We start from the raw sequence: 16,844 nt of genomic DNA, 5'->3' as shown, positions 1-16,844 counted from the left end.
AATCACAAGACACTAATAAGCATTGTACTACAGATGGAGCTGGCTTTCAAAAACAAATGCTTTGTGTTGTGTGATAGCCGTACATAAACCGTAAATACATAGCTGATGTTGCAGTAAGCATGGATAGTTTAATTAATAACATACACAGCTAAGCTTTAGTAGTGTTATCTTGTAGATAAGATTGTGGAAAATCATGCCATACACACTAAGGCACAAAGAAAATTAAGCAGCATAGCATCTTTGAATTCTTTATAAATGCACATTGCATCCAAAGTGCCAAGCTTAGTTCAGTGGTAGCACTCCTTTTGGTACCATAGAGTCATATACCACTCCAGGAAGCAGAGTATATTGTTCAGCCTGACTCATGTACGCAATACTGAACAAACGTAGGAACATGGTGGAACCATCTTTCAGATCAGAGATGAAAACAAAGTCCTACCTGTTTTCTTGAGAAAAAGTCCTCATGGCACTATTTGAAGAGGCGCAGGGGAGTTCTCCCTGTGTCCTGGCCAATATGTATCTCTTGATTAATACCACTAGAACAGATCTCATTTTTTTGCATAGCTGTTTGTGAAAGTTTGTTGTATTTTGCTACATTGTTTCAGTAACTACAGAGTGCTTCACTAACTGCAAAGCAGATTAAGATTGTAAGAAGTGCTGCATAAATGTAAGTTCTCTCCATTTAAGAAGGTTGAACTTTGTTACACCAACTGCACTTATTTCTTGTGGCTACAATAAATTTCACTGACTGAAACAGAGAACGCCTTTGGCCTGATGCATTATCAGTTTATGTAGTTAATGGAATTTTGTGAAACAATCTCAAATTGTGTGTGCAGACATTATTAAAATAATAACTGAGAGTGAGCGAGCTTCACTGCTTTCTTGTAATAAGCACTATAAATATTCAGTTACGTAATATGATCACAGGGTGGAGGAACCATTAGTTTCCCTCAGCAGCATTTCTTTAATAGAATAGCTGAACTAAATTCAAATTGAGTGTGCATGTAATGATGTAGTTGCTTGTATTGGGAAAATGAGGCACATGGGCCATATATTTACTCATTTGGACGGATGCATACTATTAAGAAACATGAAACTACATTCAAAAAAAAGGTACACTACAACTTTTCTAAGATAAAATAATCTACGTAGAAAGAACATACTGACCAAATTAGCCTATGTTGACATGGCAAGCACATAAATCAAATAAAGTTGATTAGAAATAGTGACTCTTCTTAAATAAAACATTGAAGCAAATCACAAACAAAGCTGAAACGCAAGAACAACTGGATAACATGAACGGATTAGAAATGCAATGCAATTAGTAAGTAGTTATTGTGACATGCTTGATTTAGGGTATAAAGTAGTTCATTATTTACCAACATCGCAGCATTGCCAAGAATAAATGGGTTGGGAAAACCCAATCATGGCTGTGCCATCAGGTAGCTAAACATTTCCAAAAAGGTATGAAGAAATAAAAATCATTCTCATTCACTCTCAAATATTTGCAGATGACTGAATGATTGCTTTGAGGAAAGTTGTGAGCAGGTAGTTTGTCGGTTTTCTTTTTACAATAAATCATACATTACCCAGATGCTAAAAAGTTATTTTTAAAAATGCACAAAAATAAAGTTAACTGCATTTTCATTGATCTTTTGCTATTACCTGTTTTACTGGACAATAGGGAAGTATCAGGTGATGTTATCTCCATGATGAGATTTTCTAACTGGGTTCCTTTATGATTTATTTCCTGCACATGTGAAGATTTTGATGACCAGTCCTCCAATAGGATCTGTGAAATCAGTGCAAGCCATTTTATTACATTGACTAATTCCAATTTTATACCTGTATCTTTTTAATATGATTTTCACTTGTCCCAGGAGAACAGCAAACGTTATAAACAAATTTACTAGTAATCATCTTGTCCGAGACCATTATCCCTTCCCTCAAAAATTTTAATGTTTCATTCCATGTAATGACATGACTAATTGAAGAGAATTTGAAGAGCCAAATAGAAATTCTAATTACATAGCCATCTTGCACATCAAGATTCAAAATCGGTTTTGTTCCATAAATTCTCAAATTCTGCATTGTGTTTTCTTTTGGCTTTCTCACCTTTACTTGTTGGACCTGTTTCTCCAGCACATCTGTATCAAGCGCAGATTCAAAAGCTGGCACACTAGCTTCTGTTTCCTTTAACCATTTTTTAACTGACTCTACTAGAAATGTGAATTCATTCAGATGTTGCTGGCAGGATAATGCTTCTTCTTCCCTGAAAAATGCAAGCCCAATGTTTATACATTTGTCTTTCATAATTTCTAGTGATGAGATTAAAATAGTTCACATTTGTCTAATGTTTGAACATCTGCTTGATGGATATATTTAAAACACAGATTTTGTTTTACTTTACACAATTTGAAGATTACCATCACTCCCCATCTTTGAAAGTGGGGAGTCATCAAGAGCAGTGACTGTGCAGCTGGGCCATCCTAGTGACACAACTTTGACTAGCACTTCTACTGAATAGCCAGGAGGAAGAATTTCAAACAGGGCAAATGTATTAATCTATGAGATCTAGTCAGCTACCTGCTTAACATCAATTCAATGGTCATGAAGTGAAGTGAACAGCGATGGTCTACAAAATATCTCACATCAGATCCAGGCTTTGTTGTAGATCACTGTCACTGTTTCAAATATGCATCAATATGTTCAGCTCTAACTCAGAACACAATAGTGCTTTGAACCTGCTTTTAATAATGGATTTTCAGGCTGTTGAGAATTCTACCTATGAAAAATACTTGAATGTATCATTCTGGGAGCAAATAATCCTTCGTACAAGAACAGAACATTACCAGTATGCTAATTTTTCTTACAAATCCATTGTTTCAAGAAAGGGTCACCGGACCAGAAATGTTAACTGTTTTTTTCCCTTCACAGATGTTGCCAGACCAGCTGAGCTTTTCCAGCAACTTTTGTTTTTGTTCGACTTAAAAGCCAAAAGAACTGTGGATGCTGTAAGACATTTTAAATTTGATTAAATTTAAATAAAGGGAAACTTGAGAATGTAAAGATTACTGAACAAGTCAACAAAAATGGTTAGAATCTGTAGCGCATCTAACAGTGACATCAAGAATCTGGTGAAAAAAATCTCATCTAATTTCAAACTGATTTGAGATAATGAAATCAGAAGTAAAACTGAACTGATGCTGAAATCATTCATGTCATGTCATTTTCAAACCTAATCTACAGTTCAACTACATTTGTGGAAATTATTTGATCAAATTTATTGAGGCAAATGTTGCTGTTCACCTATATTCAAATGGTTAGGTATGATAAATCTTATGCTCAGTTTATGATCCTGAGCTAAGCTCTCTGATTCCACATCCCAGCACAATAAATGTTAGCTTCTATAGATAGCTACAAAACACTGACTGCCCAACTGTCCCTAAAATCCTCTCAGTTTTGTCAGATCCAGACTCCAATGGATTCACGGACAAGGCGTAGAGCTGGATGAACACAACAGGCCAAGCAGCAAAGGAGCAGGAAGACCGACGCTTCGGGCCTAGCCCCTTCTGGTATTCTATTAACCAAAGCGTGAATAGTTTATCATTAGAAAATGGCATCCTTACTATTTTGCATCAAGACCTCTTTATCCAACATGTTTACCTTCACTTATCCACATTGGCCTTACTCCTACCTGTGGTGCAGATTCTAATTTGAAGAGAGATAATGGGAGCTGCAGATGCTGGAGGGTCTAGGCCCGAAACGTCAGCTTTTGTGCTCCCGAGATGCTGCTTGGCCTGCTGTGTTCATCCAGCTCCACACTATCTCTAATTTGAAGTGACCAGTTTTCACTTTCTGATGCCAACTCCATAGATACCCTACAATGCTGAAGCTAACTATCCCTGTAACCCTGCATTCACGATAGCTAATCCACCTAGCCTGCAAATTCCTTGACAGTACGGGTAATTTAGCATGGCCAATCCACCTAACCTGCACATTTTCGGACTATGGGAGGAAACTGGAGAATGTGCAAATTCCACACAGACAGTTCTTTGAGGTTGGAATTGAACCCGGGTCCCTGGCGCAATGAGGCAGCAGCATTAACCAATGAGCCATTATGCCACCCCTCTGGGGGAAATGCATGGAGAGTGAAGTGGCCAAGTCATAATTTTAATGCAGACACGCTTTTCTCATCACGAACTGAACACGTAGCCCTCTAACACATGTAATGACTCTCTTACGTTGTTTTAAAGAGCTGTCAACATCTGCACTTCCATAACCTCCTCTCACTGAGATCGATCATCACAACACTCCTTACCCCTTTGACAAGGCTCATCACTTTCTTCCTTCCTCCCTCCCTCACCTCAACTGCATGGCTACCTCACTCATTTCTTCTACCCTGCACCAAGGCTAATCCTCTCCTTCACGACTACAATACACATCACCCTCCCACTTGTACCCTGAGACACTGTCACCAACCATTCCCTCACCCCACGATGCAGCTCACACCATTCCTCAACCCTACTAGGCACTCACTGAACATTCCCTCCTTTACCGCTGTAACACAGCTCACCCTTCTTCAATCCAGAGACACACTCACTTGCCATTCCCTCACCACTGCAACCGTCCTCCTTGTACCCTGAGACACTGTCACCAACTGTTCCGAGCCCACGACACAGCTCACCCGCTCCTTCAATCCTGTGACACGCTCATCAACCATTCCCTCACCCCTGTAATTCGGCTCACCCTGCTCCTTGAACCCTGACCCTCACCCTTCAACTTCAACCTTGGAACACACTCACCAACTGCTCTCTCATCCCTTCAATAACTGACTCCTGGGATAAGGCTCACCTCATCCTCCACCCCAAGACATAGCTCAACACCACCTCCCTCATCCCTTCAAAGTTCATCCATGTTCTCCCTCACTCCAACAAGGCACAGCCGTGCCTTGTCACTGAACAATGATCGTATTTGATACAATGAAACCTGAATTATTTGAATTAACTGAGCAAGGACATATTCTGATGCTTGATCTGTGTTTTGATTATCCAAAAGCAAAACAATTTTGGTTTTATTTATACATTACTGATTCCCTCTCACCAACACATTAGTTTTGAGCCTGAAATTTAAGCAAATCATCGTACATTTTCTGGTACACCTACCATTTTATCCCTTCAAAAAGATCCTGATCTAGAATACAAGATTGATTTGAAGGGTAAAGAATACCAAATATGACTAATTATTGAATATGCAGCATTAGAACCCTCTGTGATCTTACAATTACTTTGATAATTTTTGGTTTGGACTTGTGATTAATGAGCTGAAGTTGACCTTTGGACAGTGATCAGCAGCTTGTTTTTTCAAAAAAAACAAACTGATATTTGACTTACAAGGCCAGCCCTGGACATTAATTGCAGGTTGATTTTTACTCAAAGATACTCAAGGAATATTCAAAGAATTCTTGTTCAAAGAACACTGAGTTCCACAGAAGCATTACGCTCAAACACGTAGATGTTGAAAAGCTAACAGGGGCCTCACAGCGAGGCAACTAAAGAGAATCCAAAAGGTTGAGCTGATTTTGAACAGTGTTCAAATCAGAAGGAGTGTCCTTGTTAAAGCTTCAAGACGGAGATTTGATTGTTCCATGGTTATTATCTCATTATCAGCTTACTGAAAGTTCAGAGAATAGCATCTCAATTACAAGTATTAAGTGAATATCCCTCGGTCTACAGGATGCTATTTGCATACATCTGTGTCTCCAGAATCCATGTAAGATACAATCCCATGTGCCTGCGAGATCATATATTATGGAGTCGTCTTAAGTGACCTGTCCAGTTACATCCCATTTATTTTGTCTTTTGATTTATCCTGTCTACAAGAGAGTGGGAGTTAGAATCAAAGAAGATGGGGTTTAAACCATAGATATTAATTAGAGATTGCCTGGCTGTTTAAACTTCCTCTGCTGAAGGTACTGTATTATTAGTAAATTGTTAAATCCTTTTGGCTATAATCCTGGTTTATGGCACGAGTTATTCACAAAGTTTAGTACTGTTGTTCATAAAGTCTGGTGAGGAACCACTGGGGTCAATTTTGAAGGACACAATGCTTTAATTTGACTGTGTTGCAAACACAGGGATAGGAAGGCTGATTTGATTTGGCTGCCTTTCTTTCGTAACAGTAGAAGTTAACTCCTTTGACCAGTATTTTGATTGAACATCTAGTTTCCATGTTCTGAAGTACTTCAATTAATAATCCATTGCCACCAGGTCAAACGGAGTAAAATAATCTGTATTGTGATTGAAATCAAAGACAGTATTGATTGATGCTGCCAAAAGTGATGCACAGGGGGGCCCTTTAGCAACTTAAGCGGGCACCCAGCAGCAGCACCCTGTCAAAAAAAAGTGGGAAAACCTGAAGATTCCTTGTTGCATTGAAAATATTTTTCTTTGTAGCAAATTAATTTTAAAAATGTGTAACTCCATTTTCCAAACTACCACTCACCATCACAACAAAGCTCAGTTTCATTGTTGGTGACAACTGTTGAACCACAAAGTATAACAAATAAGTTTGGCACTTTATCTTTAAGATCAAAGCCCTCAAAGATTTGGAATGTGTCACAAGGAACATTTGAGAATTAACCGGTAGATACAAAATAAATGGAAAAACTTAACACAAAATACTTAATTTGATGCAGTGCCTAGCACAATACATAGTAATTGTAGCTGATTTTCTCCTGAGACAGAACACTATGGATATTACATAATCTGAAATCAACTGACCTGGCAAGGAGAGAGGGCTCAAGTCCCTTGTTTTATCTAGCACACAAAGAAGATTGTTATGACAATCATCTCTCAGTCCGTTTTTTAAAATAACAGAGTCACGTTGGAAGCTTCCAAGAGAATCAAGTGTTGGCTGCCTTATGTGGGCCACATATGAAACTCCAGACACAGAATTGGTGCGTTATTAGAGTTCATGTCTGACAGCAAGTCCTCATAGATACTAGGGTAGTTCACACATGAAGGAAGGGGCTTGGGCTTTAACTTTCAGGTGTTTACATGGTATTACAACTGTATTCCTCAGACCCAGTGACAAATTAACAGATAGGTAGTGTTAAGAATAACGCAAAGTATCTGTGATATGAAGCGACGTTATGACATTTGTCCTGCCAGTACCAGTCTACTTGATTTAAAACAAAAATCCGTTGGTGTGACAACAATTTCTGACTGAACATGCAAATCTCAGCCTAAGAAAAATCTTGAAACAATGCATGAGAAATGATCCATATCAAACACATACTTTTTGTCATGTTTACATTAAACATGCTTTTGGACTGGAGCTGCTAAATACCCTCAACTATGGTGTGCGTTTGTGGCACAGTTTTGTCAATTAACAATCAAACTTTTTTTTTTGCAAACAAACAGGGACAAATCATGAACAACTCAGCCAAACCACTAAGGTTTTTCAAATGGACACATACAACCAATGATGAGCAAAGCTGTATAAAAATAAAACAATGCAGAAGCTGGAAGTCTGAAATCTAACATTTTTCTGTTTTAAACAGTCAACAGCACAAGCAGCTTCAGTGGAGAGAAAAAAAGAGAGTTAAGATCCACGACCTTACAGTGGAAACATACTTATAGCACTTGAAGTCTCAGTGACGACAGAGTTATGACGTCCGGAAATAATAATAATATCTGTGCTTGCAGACACAACATGCAAAATGCTTAGGAGGCCCAAATCTAATTCAATTAGTGCCAATATCAAACTATATGCATCAAATATTTACAAAGATGCAATATACAAAGATGCTTTCTTTTGTCATACAACCTACCAGATTAATAAGATTGGTTGATTCACAAATTCATAAATCAAAAAAACACAATATTGTCTGGTCATAATGTGCAGGCTTCTGCACCATTGCAGCAAAAGGCAATGACTGGTAGATGTTGTCAAATAGTGACATTATCAGAGAGGGCTATTATTCCCAAAGTTTTATGGATGCATGCAATATGCGTAAGAAAGCACTCACTGTCTAAACAAGCCTACTGTTACTAAACGGAGGTTGATCCCCTTCTCAGAACTAAAAGTGAAACAACCTGAAGAGGAACACCTTGCCCTATAATCTAAAAAGGAAAGTGAAAAGTGGTGCAATCTGCCTTTTAGCAACTTCTAGTGGTTAAACAAAATAAATCCCCAACACTCACCTTAAAATAAACAAGTGACGATTCAATTATCTAACTCCAACATTGAACAAATTAGCTAAACTATCAACAAACTGAATAAATCCCTTCTAACTACTAACTGCTCCTGAATAAGACAAGATTCTAATGGAATGCTATTCCAATAAATACAAGTTCCACATGCATATAAAGAATATAGTCTCATGAAATTAGGTTACAAGTCTTCTGAACGTTCTGTGCCTTCACAGTCGATTTTTCTGTCAGGTACATCAACTAGTTGTGCTGTTGGTAGCATTGCTATTGAGATGGTGCTTTCGCCAAGAAGCAGAGGAGGCTGTGAGAGCCAGCGATTTTTTTTCCTCGCGAGCGGCAAGCTATTAGCTCTGGAGGATGGCAGCTAGCTCTGTGGTTTTGTCCAACCGTCCCCTTCTTTTATACCATTGATGACATATCAATATTTCTTACAATGGATTGGTTCTGACAACATGGGACCATCAGGATTTGAATTTAATTGGTTTCTGGTATCTAAGTGACTGGTTCAAATTGGTTGGCTAAATTCAAAAGCCTGCGGTCTTGGTAAAACCTGCTGCTTGGCTGCTATCTGTATGGCCTTTTGATACAAATGTTTCAATTCGGGTGTTCTGTATACTTGCAAACTTTCAAACTGCTGTTCATAGACATCCGCTTCAAATCTCTAAGCACAGAAAAACACATCTTTCAAAAGGGACTACGCAATGCCTTCCCCCAGCACTTTATAAACACTAAATTCTCACTGCCCCCCTGCCAATCCACAAGTGCTCTACCTAACTTCGCAACAGTACCAGTTTGAAAGAGGTCCTGGATGATGCTATGATGATGGTAAATTAAGTAATGAATATTTTCTGTTCTGTGTAACAAAGTGAGCATGTCAATCTATTGCTCCACGGAGGGACTTGATAGCTGTCAAGTCAAGATTTTGGCATGTTATATAAATAAACTGTTCAGCACTCACGAGAAGTAAATTTTTATGTTGATAACATGCTCCTGTTCTCTCATTGTCTTCAAGACATTGACAATATTAAGATGTATTCTCTCTCCTGAAAGAATTACCTTGTGGGCAAGGAATGAGATTTTTCTGAAGTACCCATGTTGCCGAGTTTGTCAATAAAAAGAAAAAGAATCTACTGGACATCTCAACTGACAGCAGTCAGAATTTGACTCTCCCCAAAAAAATATAATTGGATAAGTTTTACTCCAAATATTAAGAGATTTTTCTGAATTATATCACAGCTTTCAAAGTTGATGCTCTTTTCAAATTTAACCTGGGTGATTTCCACTCAATGAAATCAAAGCAACAGCAGAATTTCTGCTGAGAAACCAACTTACAACATAAACCATAGTTTTCATTCCAAGCATTTGTACCCATGCTGGACCAACCTTAACCCATTACATTAATGAAATGGGTGTAAAAGTATTGCTTAAATTGCACATACAGATGCTTATTTCGCAAAGCATTTCGGTATCAAAGAGGTTGAAACATTGAACTTGAATACTGGTTATAGTATGTGACCAGCTAGTAGAACTGGCAGGAGATACTGGAACTGGGTCACTTGATCAGCCTCATGGAAGGAAATTGATGGAACTAAAAAGGACAAGTACATGTCATGTAAAAATCTACTTATTTCTAAAGGAGTGATTTAACATTAAAATAAAAACAAGTTTTACTGAGATAATCTTTTCAATGCCAAAATATTTCGGTATTTTAGTCAAAGTGTATTTTTCTCAATGCAACAATAACATACTAATTTTATGAACTTTGAGCTTATGCTGCCTGCAACACTAACACCCAAGTACAAAATGGCCCAAGATAAGCCATTTAATGGAACAATGTTTCTTACCTCTTCTTAACATCTTGCTCTAAATGTCTGTATCTTCTTGTTAAGTTTTTGACAGTTTCTGCAAGCTGATTCTTGTCTATCAAATTGCCAGATATTGTCAGCTCCTCGGCCAGTTGTTGTAGAGTCTGCAGATTTTCTCTTTGCTTTACCATTTCTTCACTCTCCTCCTGTGGTAAACATTTATAGTCAGAAGCAATTAAGAAAAATGGTATGGCACGTTTTAAAATTTCTCAATGATCAACGCAAATGGTGGGGAATGAATAAATATTTTGAACAGGTTATTTTGATAGGATGCCACGAACTGACATGTTATATTCTGGTTGGTGCTGAGTATCCCAAGCGTTGTTACTGCTGCACCCATCCAAGTAAGGGGATAGAATTCCATTATATTCATCACTTGTAGGTGAAGAACCTTTGAGGAACGGTAGTTCAGCCACTTCCTGCAAAATTCTGAGCCTTTTATTTGCTCTGGTGACCACTGCCTTTTTGTGACTGTCCAGTTAAGTTTCTGGTCAATGTTGACCCTATGGTGCTTATGCTAAGAAATGAGGCAATAACAATGAGTGAACATTGAGGGAAGATGTTTCTTGCTACAGACATAATTTACAACTTATTAGTCAAACTTGGATGACATCCAAATCTTGTCCCATGCAAGCAAGGACCACTTCAATATCTGAGGAATTTCAAATGAAGTTGAGCCCTGTAATCATTGCAGCAAACACCTCTACTTCTGGGTTTATGGAAGAGTGAAGGTCAGCTTAAGATAGTGAGTCTAGAACACTACTTGGCAAGTTAACATGTTAAATAGCTAGATATTTAGTTGACACGTACTTATATTAGTGGTAGGTTACATTTAAAAAGGTTCTGGTGCTCATTTAAAGATAGATTTTTGGATTGCAACTAGAAACACAAGTTTAGAAGCATCATAATTACCAATATTTGCTGTGAAAAATAAGCAATGTCTTTATTTGGATCTGCTCCATCTGCCAGGCTTTGTGATTTACTTTCCATGAACTGTCCCACATCCTGCACCAAATTCTCAAACTGTTCCATTTTGGGTAGCAGCTTTCTCAACTTCTCTTCCTTCTCCTGCTGTTCATTGCACACTGCTCCCAATTGGCTTTTCAGCTGGTCAAGTTTCTCTTGGAGTGAGGAAGCAGTTGCTCCATCTGCATTTTCAATGAAACCACAAACCATTTCCTCTATTGTGTTGATGCTACTTTGATGGCTAGCAATATCCTGTTTAAATTTCTAGAAGATTTAAAAATAAAAGTTATTTTTATATAAGGAAAATAATTATGTAATTTAAAACTTCAGAGTGTACATGGCAATTTTATTTCAGGAAAGTAGCCATTGGTTGTTCCTATCAGCTGTACTAACTTTCAAATACACATGAAATACGCATATATGTATGCATATCCGTATTTACAGAGATCAGTCGATTAAGTCAAATAGAGGGAGAGAGGAGCAAAGGAGTGAGGTGGGGAAGATGTGGAGGGCGGGAGGAGTGGAGGGGAGGGTAAAGTGCAAGAGGACAAGGGAGGTAAAAAAACAAAGTATTTTTAGGTATTTTGATACTACAGCCAGGATAAAGATGGCTGGTGTAAAATCAAACATTAGCTGTCCAAAAATCTCAATATTTATAGAACAGGTATCTCTAAGGAAATCATAATATTGCATCAGGAACAAAAATTATAATAATTTCACCAAAAGATTGTTTCACTGCTCTGTAAAGCAGATGTTTCAGAGAGAACTCACGGTATTTTGAGCAAGGGTATCCTGGATGGCAGCACATGAAGTTAATAAAGTATCCTGATTTTTCAAATTCTTTTCAGTGTTTTCCAACCAGTCCAGCAAGTTATCCAAGCCTTCTTGAACATTTTGGGACTGAGAAATTGATATCTGCACCTTCTTACTGCGCTCTGATACCATCTCTGATAGATTTTTATACCTCTGTGTGACAGAACCTAAAAAGGAACAAAATTTTATTTACGGCAACACTGAACTAAATTTGCTCTTTAAAGTTACAGCTTGATTAAAAGCAGATTCCTTTCACATTTGGCACAAGATTTCTAATAAAGCCAGTGACAAAGGGAAATCACTAATAGTGAACTTCAAACTGGATTGAATGCACAAAACGAAGAAGACGTAAGGAGACAGGGACAAGGGCAAATAAGGGTTGAAGCAAGGACAGCAGAGAGGGAGGAGGATAAGAAAAAAGAGAAAAAGGGAAGTAAGATCAAAATAAAGGAAGGGGGTTGAGGAGTGAGTGCTACAGCGCACAAAAAGAGTGGCTATTTGAAAAGAAATTAGATGCAAGGTAGATGGAGAGGAAGAGAGGAAAGTGGGAGGCAGAAACATAGAAGGGGGCAGAGATTCTATCATTTGAATATGTTTTTTTTTAAACAATCTATTTTTCAAATCAACTTGTTCAGAGACAGTATTGATACACCTCTGGGTTGGTGGGACATGGACCAAGGCCCCAGGCCCCATGATCCAGGGGTAGCGACATTACCCTTGTGCCACAACAGCACACTCGGATCTGTTCTTTAAAATACCTTTTACCTTCTAGAAATGAGATCAGGAGAAGTGGATAAAGATGCAAGGACGTACTGAATTCACTGGGAAGGTTCTGTCCAAATGAATTAGGAACACAAATATGCCATTTGGCCCACTGATTCTGCTCCACAGTTCATTGGGGTAATGTCCCCTTTACTTAGGCGTGGAGAGGCCTTGACACCGATCCAGCTCCAAGTGAGCAGAACCTCTGACACTCCTGTCCATATCTGTCAGCCAAAACTCCCTGATTGGACCAGATTAACAACGCAAACTAGAGGTTGACAGCCACCTGGCTGACCTTGTTACAATTACGGCACAACTCTTGGGAAGACATCCTTTTAGTCAGAATTGTTGGGTTTTCATTACCTACCATCTTTGTTTTGACCCCACCAACATGTCTGAAACCACTATCATTTGGCAATCTCAAGTCCATCATGCCTTCAGCCACCAATGAGCCCACAAACTGATCCACCCCCATAAACTGACCAAATAAAACAGTCAGACAGAAATTAATTATCATTTATAAGCATTGACTATCTTTATTACAGTTTCTGAAAAAAGCATTACCTGCATCATTTTCATTGCCTTTGTTTCATATTTGAGTAAATTCTTTTACTGATTTTGAGAGTTTAAAATTATTCTGATGTTCAACAAATCTCCTAAGACTTTTGAAACAGTTGGCTGGTACAGCTTTACTCTGACAGAATTATTTCTTCATTATTTTGCTGTAAATATGTTACAGTGATTGAGAAGAGTCCCTGCAGAAAATCCCATTTGGTCCTGTTTTCATTTTCACCATCTCCAAACTAGGTAGGATTAACTCCAAAACTCAATGATTTATGAGCTTCTCATGCAGTACTTTCAAACAACTTAACATTTGAACTATGTGCCACTACAGCAAAGACCTAATTCAATAAATATGCATTTATGCAATACCAGGGGGATTCTGGCATAACATGCCTGGATCACTACACTGTCCATAAGTTTCAACTTCATTCTGAACATAGCTTGTTTGGAACATTACGGTACTTAAAGCAGTATTGCTATTTTATTTGAATGCGGACTCCACAAAACTCTTTGGTCTGAAACAATTGAAGTTTTTTGGTTATTGTCGATATGACAGATAGTGATTTTGCAATGGATTGAAGTCCCTAATAGAAATAAACATTTGAAACTGTCACAACTATACCATATTTCTAAGAATGTACTGAACGTAGGTACTGAGGAAACTTGCAGTAATTCTTGACAAGAAGTACTGGTTTCTCAGTGCAGAAATACACTTTTATATTTACAATTAATAGTGAAACTATACCTGCTGTTTGTTGAATGTGATTCTGGTTTAGAATGAGGTCATCGTCCAAGGACAGTAATGATTTTGCTGCTTGCTGCAACTTTTCTACACTGATTTCGTGTTCTGCTAAGTCTTCCTGAAGCACCTGTAATTACACAACTGCATGGTGAGACATCTAGAACATAAATTCATGAATCCAGGTAATGAATATACTTGTGATACTGCTTATTATTGTACAAGTAAAATGCAAAGTTTGTGGTATTAAAATCTTAAATGATGTTCATTGTACGTAATTTGAACAGCTTCAAAAATTACAAGTAAACTCCAGCAAACTACTTCAATGACATACTTTGCTAAATTTAAATGCTGGATATGAATGTATCTCAAGGAACTTCACAGCAATGCCTCTTCTTAGCGTTTGTTGTTAATGAGTTTGGGTTTGGATTTGGCTTTAACTTTAATCAATGAATCATTTTTGAATAAAAAAATGAACTAAAATAAATAATAAAATATGACATAGCTTCTCTTTGTGGCTTGAGATATTAAGGTATAGTCCCGTTTTCCAATCTACTATATAGAATAGAAGGCTATCAAAGTGCTACAAATAGCCTCAATGTCTTTTGAGCATGGAGGAAAAAAATTAGCAGGGGCTTAAGTCTTCTGACTGACATTCAGTCACTCAGTATATTTGGATGATATTTGTTACAGCAGCAAATTGGGTACCACTTAAAACTGCTGACACACAGTTTCTTGATGCAGGAAATATTGAAAAGGCTGTTGCCTACAGGCACCATATTGATTCTTCTGGGAAAGAGGAAAAGTTGGCTAAGTTAAAGGTTGTGACATGGATTATTAATTCTTGCAGGATTTCTTCTTAAATTAAGTAAACATGTAACTGCCTGTGTTAAAATAACAGTTGTAAAGTCAACATTTGTCATTGTTATTCTACAGACAGGAAAACATTCAATACCAGCAATATTTACTCTAAGCATACACTAACGTCCTTATACCAGTCATCCTTTGAAACTTGTCCTATTTATGACTACTAAGATATCAATGCAGCTGATTCTTGCCTTCCCTCTGAAGTGATGCAGCAAACCAATCAATTCTGCGATTAATAACAGGTTGCAATTGCCACTTAAGCTCAAATCCCAGAAAATCTCTCCTTTTGGAACTTTTGAGAATGTGCATCTTGTATAAAAATAATGAATTATAGAATAAAAACATTATCCTGCTGTCAGGATGCTTTGGGCTCTTCAGTATTAAAGAAATCTTTCAAGATAATTTATACAGATGATAAATTTGCCTGATTTAATTTATTATATGTACAGCAACAAGAGGTTAAGTTTATCCTTACAAGTTTTGTGCAGTCATGTTCTGCTGTAATGAGTGCTCTGGCAACATGAATCGGCTCTAACGCAATTGACGAATAAAGGAATGCTATTTCTAAAACATGAAATGGTGTTGGCTACAACGCATACTTGATGGAAACACATTGACATCGCAGGCTTTGTCGAAGGAAAATTTTTTTTCGATCCTTGCAGATGTAAATGCCCACAGTTAGTCTTAATGAGCTCATTTGAAAAAAGGTAATTGGATTGAATATCACAAACCTCAAATATAACATCACACAGAACAACTGCTTTGTTAGGAAAATACATGAAGTCTGATTTTGAAGACTTTCTGCTGAACACATTAAATGCAAAATAAGTGGAAAATCTTGTTTAAAATGATATGAGTGCTGTTAAAACATGCACTTTTGTCTGTAGTATTCTACCCTAGATTTTGTGGCATATTTAATATGCAAGAACATTTGAACTTGCTCATATAAATGATTTATATCAAAATTGATGTTACAACCTGCTCTTTTCCAGGACTATTTTGAATACAACGTTTCTCAGGCTTATGACACACTTTAATCCTACAATTAGCCCATTCACATTGAAGTTATGTAGGAAAGAAAGGTCAGATTCCTCTGGAGATAAGCAAGAGCTGCAGATGCTGGAGTGGTCACTGCAACATCCTCCTTCAGTGATCAAAACTGCCCTCAACCACGTCTCGTGTATCTGCACTACTGCCTTCAAACCCCCTCCTGCCATGACAAAAAGACAGAATCCCCCAGTCTTCACGTATCACCCACCAACTTCGGTATCCAGCGTATCATTCTCCACTACTTCCGCCACCTGCAATCTGACCCCATGGCCAAAGAGACATTTCCCTTCCAATCTTGATCTGCCTTTCATGGAGACCACTAAATCCATGACTCCCTCATTCACTCCACACTCCCCACTAACCCCACCACACCCGATGGCTTTCTCTACAAGTGGAGGAAGTGCTACACCTGCCCCTACACCTCCACTCAAGGCCCAAAGCAAACCTTTCATATCCAACAGGGGCTCACCTTCACATCCAACTTGGTTGACTGCATCCAACACACCCAATGGTCGCCTTCTCTACATCAGCGAAGCCAAGCGTAGACTTGGGAACCGTTTCATAGAGCATCTGTACTCTGGGCACAAATGACAGCACCTTCTATTGCCAACCATTTTAACTCTCCTCCCATTCCCTGGGTGTGATGTCCATCCTAGGCCTTCTCCAGTGCCACAATGACACCACACAAACTGGAAGAGCAATACCCCATATACCGTCTTGGAAGCCTACAGCCCGATGGTCTAAACATGGAATTCACCAGTTTTAAAATCTCCCCTCACCCAGCCTCATCCATGCCCAACCCTCCCTCTTATCCCTGCCTCCTTGACCTGATACAACCTTTTCCTCTTCTTCCCCACTACCCCCTACCTGCATCCAACTACCATCCTCCAGCCCCACTCATCCTCCCTCTTGCCTCGTTGACCTGACACAATCTGTCCATCTTCTCTCCCACCTAGCCATCCCACCGACCAATCCTCACCACTCCCTACCTGCATCCACCTA

The 16,844-nt window shown here is 38.3% G+C and overlaps 1 protein-coding gene across 19 annotated transcripts in view; it reads right to left on the bottom strand.

Moving 5' to 3' along the window:
* macf1a (microtubule actin crosslinking factor 1a) overlaps positions 1-16,844 on the bottom strand; it is a 545,346-nt gene that overhangs the window by 155,567 nt on the left and 372,935 nt on the right. For all 19 annotated transcript variants that reach the window (XM_059654271.1, XM_059654278.1, XM_059654275.1 and 16 more), the window contains 6 exons: positions 13,932-14,055; positions 11,819-12,027; positions 10,994-11,311; positions 10,061-10,227; positions 2,116-2,272; positions 1,666-1,792 (listed from right to left, as the gene is read on the bottom strand). In XM_059654271.1, coding sequence (XP_059510254.1) covers positions 1,666-1,792; positions 2,116-2,272; positions 10,061-10,227; positions 10,994-11,311; positions 11,819-12,027; positions 13,932-14,055 — 1,102 coding nt within the window. The remainder of the gene's footprint in view (positions 1-1,665; positions 1,793-2,115; positions 2,273-10,060; positions 10,228-10,993; positions 11,312-11,818; positions 12,028-13,931; positions 14,056-16,844) is intronic.

Source organism: Stegostoma tigrinum, chromosome 24 (assembly GCF_030684315.1).
Source record: "Stegostoma tigrinum isolate sSteTig4 chromosome 24, sSteTig4.hap1, whole genome shotgun sequence".
NCBI classification, from domain to species: domain Eukaryota; kingdom Metazoa; phylum Chordata; class Chondrichthyes; order Orectolobiformes; family Stegostomatidae; genus Stegostoma; species Stegostoma tigrinum.
Note: the sequence above shows the minus strand (reverse complement) of the source record. Positions and strands in the feature narration are given on the sequence as shown.